Source organism: Nannobrachium achirus (assembly GCF_963921795.1).
Source record: "Nannobrachium achirus genome assembly, chromosome: 10".
Lineage (NCBI taxonomy): Eukaryota > Metazoa > Chordata > Actinopteri > Myctophiformes > Myctophidae > Nannobrachium > Nannobrachium achirus.
In genome coordinates this window covers 40,801,110-40,821,464 of record NC_137819.1, presented here as the reverse complement: position 1 = coordinate 40,821,464, position 20,355 = coordinate 40,801,110, and the positions used below count along the sequence as shown (strand labels likewise).

The following is a 20,355-nucleotide window of genomic DNA, read 5'->3' as shown; positions in this document are numbered from 1 at the left end:
ATGGACGACTTCACCATAAAATAGCAAAAAAGAAAATCTACCAGGTGTGTCTCAGGGCTGTGGGCAGTTCAGAAACCAGTGACATCATTGTTAAGCAGATTAAAAATATATATTTTTAGATTTTTATTATCGCGAAAATAGTGGTTTCCATTATAGCATGGTAACATTTCAGGAATAGAAAGCCTGCAGTTTCTATTAGCTTGGATTGATGATGAAGGCGGGTTTCTGAACTGCTCACAGCCCTCCTAAGAGACACAGACCGAGTAGAAAGAAATTGTGCTATTTTATCATGATCATCGGTGAGGACCAATTCACCCTTTGTCAAGTCCCATCGGTGAGGACCAATTCACCCTTTGTCAAGTCCCATCGGTGAGGACCAATTCACCCTTTGTCAAGTCCCATCCCATGTCGCTCTGTTACTAGGTGGGACAAAAAAGCCAGGGAAGACTATTTTGATAATGGAAGTGAATGGGGGGAAAAAATGTCATAGCCTCATTATTGTTATTTAAAGTTGTACTATGTAACTTTTTTTATAAAACAAATCTTAAAATTCTCCTAACTATTAAAACACAAAAGTTTTAGAAGATCCGCGCCGTGAATTTCAGCCTGTAAAGCCTTCTCTATATGTAAACTGAGATCCTTGCCGGGGACCGGTTCTCGCGCCAAAATTGCGTCATCACACTACCGGCCAATCACAGCGAGGGTTATACAACTGCCGGCCAATCACATCGCATCTTGAAGTGGGGTCGCCATTTTGTTGTCGCCGGTTTGTACCATCCAGTCTCTAGGTAATTTCGCCTACCAGGCAGGGTGAAGGAGTGTATCTCTGGAATTACTGAACGCACAGGAACAAGGGACCCCTCCAAAGATAGATCTCAGCGAGGTGGAGGCAGACGCGGGGGTCTGAAGGTACGAAAAACGGCCGAAAGACGCGGACGCGACCGCGGTTCGCTATAGGGCTAATGACCACTAGGTGAGCAACTTACACAGTATGGCTTTAAAGTATCAAAAGACAAACATCTACGTGATAATAATAAAAAAGGAACAAAAAAGTACAGTAGTTACATTGCAAAACAGGGGTTTTCCCCTGAAAATACATGCCTTAATTAGTTTAATCCTCTGAAACAGGCAGAGGGCAGAGAGAGAGAGAGAGAGAGCAGTGCATCTTGGGTGACTCGCACTGACCAAGAAGTTATGGAACTATAGGCTCGCCCTCAACATAAAATGTATTTTAATTGTAATTCTGCCCATTTAAAATACTAAAAGCTGTGCCGCCCTTCGGGCGGCCCAGCGTCTAGTCGGCGACCTGGCCAACTCGGAACAATGTAAATAGGGAATGAATGCCCCGCCCTTTAATGCAAACCCCATTATACCTGTTTTCATAGGACCCGTTTTGACCATCTGTCTGCCTGTGTCCATTTATGCCCATATATGGGGGCATTCATTTTATGCCCATATATGGAGAACGCGCGTGCCCGTGGGACGAACGGTTCTCGAGATACTGTCTGTCTGTCGGCGTCCATTTTATGTCCATATATGGAGATCACTGCAGTTATAGTTCTGGGTCCATTTTATGCCCATATATGGAGATATCTGTCTATCTGCGTCCATTTTATGCCCATATATGGAGTATCTGTCTGTGCCTCCAACTGTGTTGCAGACACAGTGCCGGTTCCCCCTTTAATGCAAACCTCATTATACCTGTTGTCATAGGACCCGTTTTGAACATCTGTTTGCCTGTGTCCATTTATGCCCATATATGGAGATATCTGTATCTGTCTGTCTGCGTCCATTTTATGCCCATATATGGAGATCTTTGACCATCTGTTTGCCTCTGTCCATTTTATGCCCATATATGGGGGCATTCATTTTATGCCCATATATGGAGAACGCGCGTGCCCGTGGGACGAACGGTTCTCGAGATACGCGGATTACATACATACATACACAATCACAGAGATTTTTTGTTGACTCATGTGGCGTACGTGATGTCAGAGCCTTTTATGAAGTGATGTCACAATGAGTCAGAGCTTTCGCCGATTTCCTCCGGAACAGCCTGATGTCAACAATCAACCCCGCATGGAGATTCCGAACGTTTCGCGCCGGTTCGGGAAAACCGCGCGTCGGGTCGGGTCGAGACCCGGCACTGCACTCCGTGCCGCGGCGGGGAACGCGCGTGCCGAATCTGAAGCCGGTGGGACGAACGGTTCTCGAGATACGCGGGTTACATACACGCAGACAGACACGCAGAGATTTGTCGCATTTATAGATAGATATGTACCCAATCGAATATCTTAGTTACATCAATATCGTTCATGTGAACTAGTTTGTTGAAGCTTATTCATTATTCATCGAAATCGCTATGACCGCGCAGCGCCGTACTGCACCGCGGCCGTACCGCGCATCACCACACCGCGGTGAACTCCACCCCAGCAAGCAAAAGTGAATGATTTTTCTGGTTGACCAGTCAGGGACCAATCAGAAGGGTGACAAAGGGTGAATTATATAAAGATAGGTTGAAAAGTGGTGCAGTCGTCTTTTATTTATCAGTCATCGATTGTGTTCCAGCTTGCATCAATCAAACTAACATTGTATACTTTACTATTTATCAGTATCACAATGAAATGCATTTTTCAAGGTTTAAAATAAAAACAATACAGTGACTTTTTGTTTACATTCTATATGTTTTAATGCTATTATATACACAATATGAAAACAAGATTTCTTTTTTATTTTTAAGATTTGTTTTTGGGCTTTTATGCCCACTTCCAATATCCTCACAGCCCACCGGCAGACCTTGGGCCGAGGTTTGGGAATCCCCTGGCTTAATGTTTATGTTCATCCGTTTCCTCCACCTTTGTTCTGTTCTTCATTTACACCAAGGGTTCCCAACCTTTCTGATTCCACGTACCAGTGTGGTTGACACAAGTCACACTTGAGAAGTAATTCTGTCTTGGCCACATACGGAGTGTGACATGACTGACTGACTGACGCACATGAGCTGCAGGTTTTCATATCATTACACACTGCCAGTTGGCGCTAAATGATAAGAAAGACTGAGAGTGAGAGGTCTGAAATTGTATAACAGGCTCCAACACCATGAAAATACAAAAGATGTGACACCAGTAAGACTCCCTAATCGGGAGATAAGCGACTGTCAGGTCGCAGCGTGATTTTAGGGCAAAATGTGTAGGAGCAGTGTCCAAAAATGTGGTTGAAAAAAATCGGCCTGATGGTGGCGCTATATGGGACACCCATATTGATGAGATGAGTGTAGACATACTGTGTACCGATTTGTGTGATTTTAGGGCAAAAATTGTAGGAGCAGTGTCCAAAAATGTGTTTGAAAAAATTGGCCTGAAGGTGGCGCTATATGGGACAGATCCATGTTGATGACATGAGTGTAGACATACTGTGTAGCGATGTCAGTGATTTTAGGGCAAAAATTGTAGGAGCAGTGTCCAAAAATATGTTTTGCAAGAATGGGCCTCATGGTGGCGCTAGAAGAGGGCCAGGTGAGAAATGAGGGGTGGGGTCTCTGCGCCGCCGAGGCGGACGAATAGGTACCGGCCCCGGCTCTCCCGGTCGCTCCTAGCCAGAGTTACGGCAATTTATCACATTTAAACAGTATTGCAACATCACATACAGTAGTACAGGCAGGCAGCAACTTTAACTTTGGTTACAATGGTTACAATTCGAACTGTGGTGTAAAGCAAAGTTTACACCACAGAGTGGTCGTTGTGATGGTGTTGGTGCTTGCCTCCACCAGCCTCCACCTTGAGGCTGGATGACTGTGATGGGTCAGAGCTTTCCACGGCCTTCCCCTGGACATCCTCCTGGCACTTGCTGCAGCAGAGGATCCGTCTGAAGGTGTCTCTCAACTCCTTGAAATGGCAGAAGTAGATGATTGGGTTCACGGCCGAGCTGAACACGGCGAGGAGCAAGAAGTACTTCTCAAAGGTCAGGACGTTGCAGCTGGCGCAGAAGACGTCGAGGAGAAGGAGGACCAGGCCAGGAGTCCAGCAGACCATGAAAACAACTGAAGGGGAGAGAGGGGGACAAAGACAAGACATTAAATAAAAGGCATTTATGACAATACTACACTCTTTTATCCGTGACTATAGTTATAACCCTATGAGCCTTCTACTGAGAGGACATGTGTTCACTGTACAGGTCTACTTACAACAGGAGTAATCTGTCAGAGTAATTATTTGTAACACTTATTTACATGGTCAAGTAAAAAGGACTGTGTATGACCACTAACCACGCCTCCAGCTATGTTCTCTTGTTTTGTATAAAAGAGACACATGTCTGACATGGGGCAGTCTCCGAGATCTTGTATTTTGTATAATAAATAAATACATTGAGTTAGTCCACTCTAGGCTACCCTTTGTGGGAATTTCATTCTATACTGAAGTAAGGTTAATTCCTGCATGACACAGATTGTCAATAAAGTATGTCACTGTGCTATCGTGCCTAGGAAGCTTTTTTTCCCCTGCAGTGCCACGAACTAGGAACTTCATTGTAAACTACAGGAATGTGCACAGACAGACAGACTGACAGACAGACAGACAGACAGACAGACAAATTGACAAATTAGTTAATTAATTGATAAATCAATCAATTCATTCATTAGATCTCCATTTTCTTACCCACTATAATCACGACAGTTTTCAGCAGAGGCATGGTTGCACTGATGAACCTGCTGGTCCTCTTGCGCACATACATGAAGATGTGGGCGTACAACGCCACCACAACAACGAAGGTAACCGCGCTGACGACAGTCCAGGAGAGCAGGTAGGAGTTGCTGTAAAGGGGTGCTACGGTGGAACACGAGTCCAGGCTGCAGATGCAGTTCCAGCCGACACTGGGCATGAATCCCATGGCGATGGACACGGTCCAGATGGCCACGATCAGCGCCCAGACGCGGCTGTTGCTCATGTGCGCGTCCAGCCCGATGCAGCACACTTTGACGTGGCGCTCGATGGCGATGGCCAGCAGATTGGCCACGGATGCAGTCACGCTGGTCTCGATCAGACCCTGGCGGAGGAGCCACGACGACACGGTCAGGCGCCTGGTGTTTGGCCCCGTGGTGAGCATCAGGTAGAAGTACGCGAGCCCCGCGAAGAAGTCCACGGCCGCGAGGTTCGCGATCAGATAGTAGATGGGCAAGTGGAACCTCTTGTTGACATAAATGGCCATCATCAACAGCAGGTTGGCGAACACGATGAAGACGCACACGCTGACGCCCAGGACCATCACCAGATTGCTGCCGGAGTTCCAATCTGTGGGGAGGGCTTTCCCACTGCGATTGTAGAAGAAGGCGATGGTCTCATTGTAGTAGCACCGTTCATTATGCATGGTTGAGTTTTCAATTGAAGGTTTTCTAAAAGACACGGGTGAAAAAAACTTATAATCAAACTGGTGCTGATGGATTTTTTAAGTAATAATGACATTTATTTGCTTGACATTATCAAGGACACTAGCCACCCGAACCATGAACCTTTCCAGCACGCACGCACGCACGCACGCACACACGCGCACACACACACACACACACACACACACACACATGCGCGCACGTGCACACATACACACAGAGGCATCGGTGCACGCATCATCACACAAAAATGTGCAAAAATCTTCACTGTGGGAAGTGAGGACGGTGACGTCAGTTGTTTGCCGCTTCACTTCCCAATGTATGAACCATTGTAAAGTGATTTGAGTTAGAAAAGCGGTATAAAAATGCAATTCATTATAATTCATTCATTATTCGCACACATGCTTCAATTACAAAGGTAGGACCTATCTACAGCACTCACATCTAGTAGCATCCCACAACTATACCGTTTTTAATGTCAAAAATAGTTTATTGTCCTGAATACTATACGTACAATTCTCCTTAATGTTAGCATGGGGATGAAGAGATTGCTTGAAACAAGGTAAGAAATGAGCACACTAAAATAAAATAAAGAATAAGGCAAACTCCCTGAAATACCAGCTGAAAAACAATGAATATTTTGTATATTACACAAGAAAACCAAAACATCTATATCTATATCGATATCAATATCGATATAGATATATATAGTACAAACGGTTACTTTTCGCTTCAAAAGTCAAAATCAAAAGTAGCAGATCTACAAGCTGGAGACACTTGTGGATTTGCTACTTTTGATGCTTTTGTGTGACGCTGTAGTATGATCAAGTAGGGTGTTAATGTACAAAAAAGGAGGAAAAAAACACAAAAAGTAAAAATAGTAAAAATATGGAGATAAGTGGTTTCTGCCAACGATATACAGCTCCATCTCAAAAATATTTAATACTGTATAAAAGGTAATTTTCTTCTGTAATATATTTCAAAATGTGAAACCTTCATATATTGTGCAGCAGTGATTTTTTTTCCCTATCAGAGAAAACCATAACACCTCAGCAGTACCAGAGGCTGATCACCTTCATGCCACGTCCCACTGATGAAGACATTTGTTAAAGTCTTCCAGACCAGAAGTACTACAGTAAGTGCATAAAAGTTAATTGACATAACCTTTCAGAGGTTTGACATTTCTGTATTATAAATCCTTCTTTTGAGTGGTCGTGTAATATTCTAATATTTTGAGGTAAGGATTTTTGATTTTCATCAGCTGTATGCCATAACAATCTAAATTAAAACGAAAAAAGGTTTTGAATATTTTACTGCATGCACAATGAATCTAGAATATATGAAAGTTTCACATTTTGAATTATATTACAGAAGAAGAAAAATGTATATATATATTATATATATATATATATATATATATATATATATATATATATATATATATATGTATGCACACAAACACAGTACACCCATATATCTGATGCAGATTGGACATACCTGAATAGCAGTGAATTATTGCATGAAGCTGCAATCAAAAAAGCCAAAGGAACAAATATCACCTCACAGTTGAAGTGCTTCTCAATTCACTGTTTATATATGCTGAAAAGTAAAAGTAACAGAAACAGTTTCATTATTTGTACTATTGCAGCATCCCTTGGCATTGATGTGTCAGGGAGCAGCCGGTAGGGAGGAAATCTATTACAGAGCCTTGACTTTTAACAAACAAACCTTTGTTCTAACATTAAAAAAACAAGTTCACTACCTTGGAAACCATGGCTGATGGGATAGTTACTGTAAGCACCAGACAATAAACCTGTTCCACAAGTCTCTGTTTCTTGTGAATCTTCACCCGCCACTCATTACAGTATGGTGTATTTAGGCAAACTAATACAGAAACCAAAAGTAAGAATATAGAATTTGAGATGCATGATAAAAAGATATTTATGATGATAACCTAAAAAGGAAATGGGGGACCAGGCAGGGATGCAAAGATGTGGAGGATGCAATCACAAAAGACATTGTGGAGCTCACTGAAGGAGAGAGTTGTTTGCAACCCTGGGGGCCACAGACGTGTTGTACGCCTGTAGATCGGCTATTTTCAGCGAAAAGGTTTGGTGTACAGGGGAAAAAGAGGGGGCAGATTCATCTCTCTCGGTCCTTAGCTTGAGAAACGTTGAAGACCCCTAATTTAGAGTAGGCTACTCGGTTTCCAAAATAATGGTGTTACTCTGTTACATTTAAGATTTTCCTGTTCTTTCTGTTGCCACAAAGGGAAATCCATCTGAGGCATTTACGCTGTTTCCTGATAAATAAACTGTGGTTATTGCGTAATCATTCTATTCACAATTATTGACATTATTTTTAGATTTATTGGTGAAAGGAGGGGAACGTCAATGCAAATTAACTGAAGCCCAGCACAGCTCCACAACACTGGTGGTCACTCCAGTAGGCTGCTCTCTTGATTTTATGTTGACCAAACTTCATTGCAGACGGGTTTTAATTGTCGTTAACACAAAAAACTAGTTACTTTTCTCAGAAGGTGATCCTGTAGTGTAAAATAATACTTTTGAAAGGCAGTAAGATTAAAGCGTCTTCCAGACGGGAGGCGGTTGAAAATGAATGGCGCGTCAACTGGCTCCTGTCTGAAAGGCGCTGAAGAAGCTGCAGGAATTGGAGAGGTCACCGGAAAAGTAGTAATAGCTTGTACCATCAGCACAGAGCCACCAGATGTCACTGCAGCAAGCAGAGAGCTCACCAATCTGCCTGCCTGTCAAAGAGTCAAGGGCTGTGCTGTGATGGGATGGTGTTTTCCTCTGGTGTTTCAGTCCGAGTGTATCAAAGGGTGCGTTCGGAAATGCTCACCGGGTGTGTGCTCAGTGTAGTGAGTGCCTAAACCTAACGCTAATCCTAACCCTAACCTCAGTAAAACTATGCCTAATCCTAACCCTAACCCTAACCTTAACCTCAGTAAAACTATGCCTAAACCTAACCATAACCCCTAACCCTAACCAGAAACGGGGCGCATTTACGAACGCACCCTTTGATAAACTCGGACTGAATCACCAGCAGAAAAAACTCTCCCGTGCTGTGATGTTTGCACGAGTTTGTACAACAGAAATAGTAATTTGTCCCATACAGTATGTCTTTTCATCTTGGTGCCATCTTATTTATTGTGAGACAGAATTTGCAATTTTCTAACACATATATTTTTTACATTCTCTAACCAACGTCAGCTCTGTCTCATCCGATAAACCTGCATTTAAATTACACAAGGCCAACCTTTTTGTAACAGCCCATATAGGTGTAACATAACAAATACATTTGAAAGGCATTACAATTGAAAACACTGTCACCCAAGAGATAAAGATCACTTTAGGGATAGATGAGCAATAAGCAAATTGCTTTGATCAGTAAAGTGAGTCCCTGGTTCAATGACTGGCGGCTGGACCATTTGTTTGGGGGGGGGGGGGGGGGGGTCATACATTGTCATATTATTTAGCACAGAACTGACTGAAGGACTAAATGAAGTATAGTAAGTAAGTGTCTCTGGTATACTTTTTTTTTTTTTTTTTGCTGAACATTTCGTTGTTGGTCTATGCTCAGCTTCACCCCTCCAATCAAGAGCTTTCCAAATAGTTTCGAGAATTGTTGGGGGGGGGGGGGCATAACCATAGACTGTAGAAAAATATGGACGAAGCGAAGCCATTGGTTTCTATGCAGTGCAAATGGCCCTTTCTACCCCTTGGAATATGGGTGTCGCCATCATAGAATTGTAAAGGCATCAGAGATGCTATTGGCTGCCAACGGTCACGTGCACCGCAGGGATACATGGGAGAATGTGGTCGGAGCCTCCCGAAATACAGCACACGAAGAAGAACACAGCCGGCTGGTATCAGTTTAGTTGGCCACGCCCCGCCGCAACTTTATGATTTATTTTAAAATAAATTGGACCACATTTTGACAAAACGAATATGATGGTGATTGAAAGGCAATTCTTAACTAGCGATAGGAACCATACAGTATTCATGAAAATGTTAATTAAGGTTAGAAAACGAAAGGGGAAAATGAATGGGATCCAATGGAGGAACATTCTTTTTGCGATCGGCCGGGGGGTGAAAACAGCGCAACTAGCGGCCAATCATAGGAAGTTTTAGTTCCGTATTGGAGTCATTTTAAATCGGCAGAACTATGCCCCTGGGCATAACATAGATGAGTCAATCGGACTTGAGTCATTTTAGTCTCGCCTAAGAACGTACGGGGGAAAGTGCACGTGTGTGCATGCACATGTATTTTGTATTGTCAACTACAGTATCCAGTTAGTGCAAGTGAGTGTCTGAGTGATTTGTCAATGTGTCTGCATGTGTCTGTCTGTCTGTCTGTCTGTCTGTCTGTCTGTCTGTCTATCTATGTGTTTTCACAATGGGCCTATTGTATAGTCATTAGTTTAGCTGCAGTTTAGAGTTCAACTTCAGTTTAGAACCTTTTTTTGTCCAATGCCAAATTGCTCTCTTACCAAATTCAGACCTGAGGCAGATTCTAAATCAGTAGTTGTCAAAAGGTGTTCATGCCAAAGACTCCCCATGAAATCATATGTATTTGGTCACAGGCTATCGTCTGATCTTTATTTTTTTATTTTTGAGAGAGAGAGACCACCCAGAAGAGAAGATTTGTGTTATTTAAAAATGTTGACCCGATGAAGATCAACTAGATCGAAACTTTGTCCAAATTAAGACGTTCTGTACCTACCTTGGTACCTACCTGCAGACCAGGTAACCCTCAGACCAGGTAACCCTCTTGTGCCAAGACATCGAGGACAGCTTCCAAGCAGGGGAGAAGGCTGGTGTCGTCTTTCTCGACCTCACAGCTGCCTACGACACAGTCTGGCTACGCGGGTTACACCTGAAGCTACTGGAGACCATCCCAGATAAGCACATGGTGAGCTTTATAATGGAAACGCTGAGTAACCGCAGCTTCCGGCTACTGACCAACAACGGGCAAAGCAGCAGGGTGAGGAAGCTCAACAACGGCGTCGCACAGGGCTCTGTGCTGGCACCCACACTGTTTAACATCTACATCCATGACCTACCCCCAACAACATCTAGGAAGTACGGTTATGCTGATGACCTGGCCATCCTACTCAACAAACCATCGTGGCACGCAGTGGAGGAGGGCCTCTCGGAGGATATGACCATCCTGTCCTCGTACCTGAAGAACAGGCGCCTCAAGCTCAGTGTCGACAAGACTGTAGCAACAATGTTCCACCTCAACAACAGGGAAGCGTCACGCCAAATCAACATCATGGTTGACGGCACCCGGCTACAGTCCCAAGCCTCCCCTACATACCTCGGTGTAAAGTTTGACAGAACACTGTCTTTCAAGCTACACCTGGACAGTGCCAAAGCAAAGACCACTGCCCGTTCTGCCCTCATACGCCGGTTAGCCGGTACCACATGGGGAGCCACGACAAGGACTTTGCGCATCTCCACCGAGGCTCTGGTCTTCACTGCTGCGGAGTACTGTGCCCCAGTCTGGTGCCGCAGTCCTCACGTCAAAAAACTTGACACTGCTCTTAATGAAGCCCTACGCACGGTCTCTGGATGTCTCCGAGCCACCCCAACCCCTCAACTACCTGTCTTAGCTGGAATCGCCCCAGCTGAGGTCAGAAGGGAGGGAGCCATGCTGGCTCTTGCCCAGAAGGCAAAGAAGAGTGAATTCCACCTCCTCCACCAGACGGTCACAGAGAGACCGCAGCGTAAGCGCCTCAAATCCCGGCGCCCTTTTGCCACACATGCCCAGGAACTGCTCAGCAATACACCAGCTGACACCAGCAGAGCTTCCTGGGTCAAGGCAAAATGGAAGGAGCAATGGAGAGCAGCAGCACCATCCAGACTCCACCGCTACATTGATGATCCGACCGATGTACCTGGCGAACACCTCCCCCGCGGGCAGTGGACAACCCTCAACCGCCTTAGGACAGGTGTGGGACGCTTCGGAGCGTCAATGCAGAGGTGGGGCCTTGTGGACAGCGCTCACTGTGACTGTGGAGACCCCTTACAGACTGTTGACCACATCCTGATCAGTTGCCCCAAACACCGGCCACCGAATGGCGACCTAGGCCTAAAGAACCTGGACAACGAGACACTGGAATGGCTTGCTACAACTGAGCTGAGGATCTAAAGACATACGCAAGAAGAGAAGAAGACCTACCTGCAGGCTTTACACATTTTCGTACGTTTATTGGCACTGCACCCACCGGTCTATGTGTGGTGCCTACGTTTCCTTTCAATTTAAAAATGTTCAAACACTTTGAAGTATGTATAAATAGCAGATGTACAGTACAAGCTTGCAGCATGGCACGAAGTGACGCGTTGCGAGCTTGTAGATTTGCATTTTTTTTTACTTGTGTTGCTATATGTATAGTTAAAATCAAAAATTATTTCCCTGATTGCAGTGTTGTTGTGCGCCTCCGTCAGGGGTTTATACCTGTGTATTTTCTGTTTTCGCTCTACATTAAATGTCTGAATCTCTGAAAATAGCTGATTGATTGTGAGCTTGTCGACCTGCTATTTTCTCTGAAATATTTCCCCAGGAAAACAGATGCCGACCCCAGTCGTCATGAAATGCTTCGAAAGACTTGTCGTACAGTATAAAAGCAGGCCTCAGTGCCTACCTGGATCCATACCAGTTTGCTTACAGACCTAACCGGTCTACAGAGGATGCTATTTCAACAATGCTCCACTTCACTCTGTCGCATCTGACACCTATGCCAGGATCCTGGTACGGGAACAGCACAGCGGAGGAGAAAATACAACTGCATAGGACCGTGAGAACAGCTGAAAAGATCATTGGTACCTCGCTGCCATCCCTGGCAGACATGTACCAGCAGCGATGCTTGAGGAGAGCCACTGGCATCATAGGGGACACCACCCACCCCTCTCACGGTCTGATCGCCCTTCTGCCGTCTGGTAGGAGATACAGGAGTATCAGTAACAGTTTCTTTCCCCAGGCAATCAGACTTTTGAACGCCAATCTCCCCGGGAGACAGTAAATTAACTTGGGAGCATAACTATGAACTTAGAGGGGATGAACATGAACTCTAATTCAGTTTTGATACTGTTTTTATCTTGAGTGTGCTTTTTAGTGACTAGTTTTTAGAATTTATTTATATTATTCTTATCTTATTTAGAGTATATTTAAAGTAGAGTCTTTTTTTCTGCACTGTTTGTTTTTATTCTTTTATGAATTGCCGTCTCATAATTTCGTTTGTTTTTTCTAAACCTGCTTGCAGACAGAAAGAAATGAATGACAAATAAAGCAATCTTGAATCTCTTGACCAAGAAGTTAAAAAGCGACTTGAGGCGCCATGTTTTGTAGCTAGAACAAAATGTTCTGTCACTTATGTGATGTAACTTAACTAGGCTCTCAAGTGCATTTCAACAACAAGTTCCAAGTGCACACAAGAGAGGGGAGCCTCTCTCGTGCTCGCATTGCAAGCAAAATGATGTTTTCCAGATTTCATTTGAAATGACATTTAGAGAAATATTCTGCTGTTTCTCCTTTTTGGCCATTAAGCAGCTATGGTATGGTATGTCAGACAGAAAAGCCTACCATGAGGGACATGAAATGCTTTGTGTAACACCTACATTTGAGAAATAGGAAGGTGGCATTTAACTTGTTGTGCAAATGTTTTACTCAACTTCCTTTAGAAATTTGATTTGAGCATCACTCTCAGCTACAATTATCTGCATTGTACAGTCTAGTAGTCTTGCTCCGGTCTTTCAATCTCGTTCCAATCTCCCAGTTCTTGGACATACGGTACCTGCTAAAGGTAGGAACTTCAATTTCCTCTTGACTCAAATGAATAGGTCTTGTTCCTGACACTATGGAGGCCAATGAATAACTAAAACCAAACTACTAATAGAAGGCAGGACAACGACAATCAATCTCAACACAGACACATTTTATTATTGAAGCAAAACTTGACCCCATCAACAGAGCTTAATACAGCTGTAGGTGTTTACTTTGTCACTATGTAATTAATCTATACACACACACACACACACACACACACACACACACACACACACACACACACACACACACACACACACACACACACACACACACACACACACACACACACACACACACACACACACACACACACACACACACACACACACTCAGTTTAGATACTACTTTTGAGCTGAACAATCTGTCAACTTATTTATGTTTCAGTCCTGTTGCTTGTAAAGCTCCTTTAAGTATGATGTTCTGTGTGAAATGTGATTTTATATGTAAGTGTATGATGATGTAGGCCTATTATTAATTATTATCATTATCATTATTATTATTATTATTATTATTATGCCCCTGGCAGAGCTGGCATCTGGAGAGACCCATTAAGAGATGGCTGTGATTGTGACCTGTGTTGCTTTCTTCATGTATCTGATGCAAGGTCAGTGGTCCCCAGACTGTGCAATAGCAGGAACACAGGCTTGTGCAGTTTGACATTTCCTTCAAAACACTTCCTCCTTTTCAATTGTTCACTTCATCTGCAACGAGGCTTCTCTTTTTGAGTTTAGAAGAATGTAATTCTTTGTGTGTGTGTGTGTGTGTGTGTGTGTGTGTGTGTGTGTGTGTGTGTGTGTGTGTGTGTGTGTGTGTGTGTGTGTGTGTGTGTGTGTGTGGCCTTTCGGGCCTGTGAACCTGAGACCACATAAATGGAACCAAATGGTTCCATTTGGTTTCATTTGTAAACTCTCCATAGTTATGTGGGTCCTTGTAGTTTCTGTTTGTAGTTTTGTTACTGTTTAAGTGAAGTGAAGTGAAAAATATTCGAGAACCACTTTACTAGTACACTGGTTCTCAACCTGTGGGTCGGCACATGATTTTGGGGGTGTCGCCAGATGACAGTAAAGTGACAATTTAAGACTTTCCCAATACTGAAATAGTTCATGCCATAGTTTGGGGGGAGGGAGGGGGGGCATATATAATTATTTTGTGTGGTCACAGCTTGGAACGGTTTGAGAACCACTATACCCACTAGAACGTGTCCGTCTACATGCCATCACTAGGTGTCCTGTGTAACAACCAGTGGAAGGTGGTTCTGCCAGGAAGCATCAGGGCTATAAGGGAGTCCTGTGCCACTGTGCCCTGTCGCTTCCAGACCCCCTCCTCCTTCGACGAGGACGTGCAGCCTAACTGCAGCGCCATCTGGCTGCGGGGCCGTGCGGACGGCCCGCCCGTGTTTAACTCCAGGAAACCTAACATCAGGAACGGCATAAAGGTCAGAATCACTTCATTACAGTGCATGGTAGGGTGATGACGTAATCCGCGGGCCATTTGCGGCCCGCGAGGGGCTACTGTATAAGAGTGGCAACAACACTATATCGTCGTTGTCGGGTGGAAATCTCGTATCTCCAAATGTGTACGTTCTTTTCGCAAATCATACAAGGCCGTCGCACAAAAGTAGTGAAAACAGCAGATCTACATGCACACAAAGCCTCGCACCGCGAGGCGTTGTGTGCTTGTAGATCGGCTGTTTTCACTAGTTTAAATCATTTTTAAAATGATAAATTCAAAACGAACGGTTGTGGACATACCAGATTTTCACCCGACAACGACGATATCTGAACTCACTGGAGTAGCGGGAACGCCACCGTCGCCCCCTGCAATGTTGTGGCCCTCGGCGTGGTACCCTAGACATAATTCGGCCCTTGGGGAAAACGAATTGAGGAACCCTGATGTAATCGATCCTGTCTGTCTGTCTGTCTGTCTGTCTGTCTGTCTGTCTGTCTGTCTGTCTGTCTGTCTGTCTGTCTGTGTGTGTGTTTTATTTGTTTGTTTGAGCAAGAGAGCAGATGAGTACAGTATATCGTCTCTGTCGGGTGGAAACCTCATATGTAGGGATGGAGCTCGTTAATCTTTATTGATAATGGGCACCTTATCGATCCTGCTTATTGAGCCGGGCTTTTATAGAGCGCACTATTTTCGCTTGATCATTTTCAGAGCTTCTGTTGCTCCAGACTGCATGACGGAAGCGTTTGAGGCAACAGTCTGGCTCGCGAGACTATTCCGTACAGCAACACTATGACACATAGAGGGAAGCAATATAAGCGGTCGCTTAGGGCCACAACCAAAGCGGGGACCACATCACAGGAAGACGTTTTTTTTAAACATATTGTTACATTATATGTCATACATCCCCTATCCAAAAACTAGCGTTATTATTCTAATATGCCCTCCCCTTTCCTCCTTCCCCATAATCCCCAACTTCATTCTAGGCCTGGCTGCCTTGATTCATGAGCAAGTCAATATGCATCCAAAAAGAAATTTTTGATCTGATGCTGCAGATTATTTTAGTTGGCCCTCCACTGACGGATGCACGCGTATGCATCCGTCAGTGGAGGGCCACCTAAAATAATCTTGCATAGGGCCACCTGAATCCTAGAACCGGCACTGTTGTCCCTTGTGATTACGATTAGGTTGAAAGGGTCAAACTTCAAGGTCACAATCAAGGTCAAGGTTTGACTATTAACAAAATAGCTCCAGAATGACTGGGCAGATTTCTTTGATCAGCTCGATCAAAATGATCAGTAGGCCACCCCCAAAGAGACGATAATTGTTAGGGTCAAAACAGTCAAAGGTCAAGTTGACAATCAAGGTCAAGGTCAAAATTGAGAATGCATCCATGGGCGGATCTTTAGGAAAATTGGTGAAAATGATCAGCAGGCTGCTAGTAGAGATGATTGAACGCAAAAATATTAAGTTCAAAGTAACCAGAGTAGTATCCACATGTATTATTTTACTTACTTACAAAGAGGCAACCATGGTGACATCCTCTAACTGTGCTTCCAGGGGGAGTTAAAAGAAGACCTGAGGCAGAGGGTCTGCACCACAGATTTCCATAACTTCCTGGAAGAGCACAACGACACCTACTTCTTCAGACTGGAATGTCCCAGCCCCAGTGAGCTGAAGTACACTTTCACTCCAGGAGTCTACATTAGCTCACACGCAGGTACACACAAACATTTTTGGATGCCACCAGTCAGAGCCCCCTCTTTTCTGTATTTCTCTTATCTTTGCCATACACAGCAAATTCACATGTGTTTTTCCCGGTATGAAGCAAACTTAAATTGGCTATTTTCTGTGCCTGAACAATGTCTTACAAGAAAGCATAATTTATGCCCTGTCGACGTCGTGTGGCAAAAATAGCAGACCTACAAGCTAACGTGTTGTGAGCTTGTAGGTCTGCTATTTTCGACGCACGACACTCCAGGGGATCTTTGAAGCAAGCCTGAACTAGTGTCCACACCTGGTATTGCAAGTTTAGCACGTACCTGAAACCCGAGAGTGCATGCTACTTCGAGCTAATGGCAGCCCAAAAATGCAGAAGGAGAGTGTACTCCTGGGGGAGCATGCGCTGGGTCAGCAACCTTTGTTTAGATTATTTTTCTCCACAATTTAGTTGTTATGGCAATTGATTCCTCCCAAAACACACCCATTTTTATGTTGTTCACTGCTCTTGTATCCTACTGACTCACCTACCAGAGAGGAGCCCCCAACGGGAGGATATAGAGCATTTTGTCCTACTCCTCCTGCCCCTAACACTCCCTGTTGACAGGCGACCCGGACCTGTAGGATTACTTTTTAAAATGTTTGTTTTTGTTTGTTTTATGCCTTTATTTGATAGGACAGTAGACTGACAGGAAATGGGGAGAGAGATGGGGAATGACATGTGGCAAAGGTCGTCCGGATCGGGAATCGAACCGGCGACGCCAGCAGGTATCATAGCCTAGTATGTGGTATGCGCCTTGACCACTAGGCCAGCGGGCGCCCCCCTGTAGGATTACTTGCAGTGCCAAATATCACCTTGTGTTCGTGTAGACACTTACAAGCCGGATGCACCGCGGTCGGGAGGTCCAACTTCTAGTTTTTATATAAGTCTATGCTAAGGTCTTCACCTGGCTCTCACCATGTCCTCTGCTAGACCCGCCGCCCCCTGAGTTGACCACCACCCCCAGGAGGGACCTGGTGGAAAGGGAGAACGTGAGGATCCGGTGCAAAGCGCCAGTGCCGTGCCATGGCCAGGTCCCCGCCATCTCCTGGATGCCCCCCATGGAAGGGATGGACATAGGGGAGGCACAAATGGACACGGTGACTAAAAACTGTTATCGCTCGTCTTTCTCATGCTTCGATAATGATCACTTAATTAATTGACAATTGACTAATTGTTAAATTAATGAATATGTATTTTAGCCTTTATTGGTTTTAATTGTTTGTTTGTTTGATTCATTCATTTGCATAGGGTTATTAATTTCAATATTGTTAATGAAATTGTTAGATAATTAAGCATTTGGGGGACAAATAATAGCAATCCATAAATAATCCATGTTTCGCGACATGGGTCCCTCCCTACTAGTACAATTCACTGTTTGGGAAACAGTGTGGGAGATTTCAACTCTCCTCTTGCTTTGAACACGCATGCAGGCGGAGAACGGATTGATCACACTGACCTCCACCCTGACCTTCAAGGCTACGCCTAGCTACCACGACAGCACCATCACCTGCTCCGTCAGATACCCACAGGACCAGGGCCTCAGCGTCCAGGCGCAGACGCTCACAGTCCAATGTGAGAGGAGGTGGTTGGTTGGTTGGGTGGTTGGGTGACAGGGTATTTTAATTTCTGGTCAAAAAGGGAGGCAAAACCAAAAGCACCGAAACACAAACTGTTTGGCATAGATGCTGTGTTTCTCTACTTCCTATCAGTTACACACCCCATTAAGCCTTGAATTCATGGAGATTCTTTGTTTTTTTGTCGCATTTCTAGGCCAATAACTTGATGACCAGATCATCGGTCAGAATAATATATATCTTTTTTTATTACTTTTCTTAACTGTTTTTCAACACACACATCACAGGCCCTAAGAATGAACTTTTGACTTGCCGGTACATGACCAGATTTGGAAGACAGGAACCTTTCTGTACCCCTGCCAGTGTTAAAGAAAAACACTGAGCTTGTCAGGGCTTGGCTGCAGTCTTTCCTCACACTTGAATGACGGTAACTTACAGGAGAGGAGGAGGGGTAGGACACACAGATTCTGTATTGTTGGCAGTTCATTGCCAACAGAGGTACCCCAGGTGGTGGGGGGCACTCCCCGAGCACAGAGAATACTTGATGATGCCTCTTCCAGGAAGCTGACAAATTAGTCAGAAATGTAGTCGGGCATTTAGGCTAAGGGGATAACACCAAAAAGTCTTGGGGACTTGTTTCCAATTTGTGATATGTATTCATAAATGATGGTCCCATGGCATTCCTTGGCACTCATGGGACAGACAGGAGTGCCTATACCGTTCCAGGAAGGTGTCAAATTAAAATAAGCCCTTGTTATGATATACCGGTATTGTACATTTTAGGCATTTTGTCTGAGAGCGACTTGCAATGGACACATTATAATATCCCAGATGCACCTGAACAGTTTTCTAAAGCAGTCATTCATACACTGTACTGTTGATTAGCTGATCTACAAGCACTGCTTTCTATTTAAAAGAAATCATGAACATTTGGAAAATGTGTAATGTTTGTAATTTTTCCACGGCCAAATACATGAACAGGTTTGGGGGTCCTTGACATGAAATGGTTTGGGGGTCCATCAAGTGCAAAACGTTAGAGAACCTCTTTTCTAAATGGTCTCTCTAGTCTGCAAAAAGGCTGTTGTTGATTTGGAAGCTATATAAGCTATTAGCCTCATAAACCAGACTCTCCTTGAATCAGAAGGCAGAAGGAATCTAGTTTACTAGGCTAATAAGCGATATACTTTAAATAATGGATTTGTTATGTTTTTGTACGGTGTCTGTTTCACAGTTGCCCCTCAGGTCACCACGGCAACCCAGACTCCACCCGGTCCCATTCGGATTGGCCAGGCTGTGACCCTAACCTGTTCTAGTGAGGCCAACCCACCTGTGGAGAGATACAGCTGGTTCATAGACGACAGAGGACAGGTGGGAACCTTTGCAGTGAATACATGTCGGCTATCTCCTCTCTGTTGCACACTCATCATTACATTTCTCCTCTCCACATCTCGCACATTTCCTGATTCCTCAACATACTGCCTCAGCATGACCGTATTCCTGACAACAGTAGCATCTGAGAGGGCCTCTCTCAAATGGCCTGACCTTGTATGTTACATAGTCAACAAACATCCTGTCTGGCAACTCCTCATTAAACTCAATGTACAGTACAGCGAATCCTCACTTTTCCCCTCTCTGAAGCGTTTAATTCTCCTAACTTTGTGTACGCTTATCTGGTCGTGAAATGAGTCCAACTCCACTGAGAGCGGCACACCACTTATGACGCCCACACTCTTTGCTTTTTCCCCCCAAGCTCAAAACACTGAACTCTGTGTCCATCAAACTTCGTAATGCTATCTTTCTGACTTGCAATCTATTACTACAATTCCACTTCTAGCAATTCCAACAGATTTCATTTCTCCTATTTTCTTCCCCACCAACATTGCAACACTCTGCCGAACCCTAAATATCCCATCCACTTTTTTGACAGCTTTCATTGCAACAGCACTTGCTGCGCTTTCTCTTTTCCTTTTGTTTTCATTCCCTCTTCAATCCTCCTTAGTTTTAATTTCACTCTCCGACTCCATCATCCGACCCGCTAGAAATGGTGCTTTGGTTCAGTCGTGGTTTGTAGCCCCCTCTATGGGACAACACATGCACTGCAACTTCCCCCAGGCCCAGCACCCTGTCTGTTGTGCATGATTGTGTCCTTTTACAATGTCAGCTTTCCTGCCGTCTGACTCACTGTTTTCATTGAAATTGATTTAGCTTTAAATGACAATGACTAAGACAACCAGAGAATCAGGGATTTCTAATTCGCAGGCAAGGAAACCATTCAACATTTACCATAAGAATAGATATACTGTACTAGCCGGGAGTGAGCATGTAGATCTGCTATTTTT

The 20,355-nt window shown here is 44.3% G+C and overlaps 1 protein-coding gene across 1 annotated transcript; it reads right to left on the bottom strand.

Moving 5' to 3' along the window:
- Positions 1 to 3,719: 3,719 nt before the first annotated feature.
- Positions 3,720 to 5,361, bottom strand: LOC308293045 (lysophosphatidic acid receptor 1-B-like; the record flags this gene model as incomplete). The annotated part of the gene is made up of 2 exons (XM_080735475.1): positions 3,720 to 4,039; positions 4,653 to 5,361. 2 exons carry the CDS (start codon positions 5,359 to 5,361, stop codon positions 3,720 to 3,722), a joined length of 1,029 nt encoding a protein of 342 aa, XP_080591601.1.
- Positions 5,362 to 20,355: the final 14,994 nt, after the last annotated feature.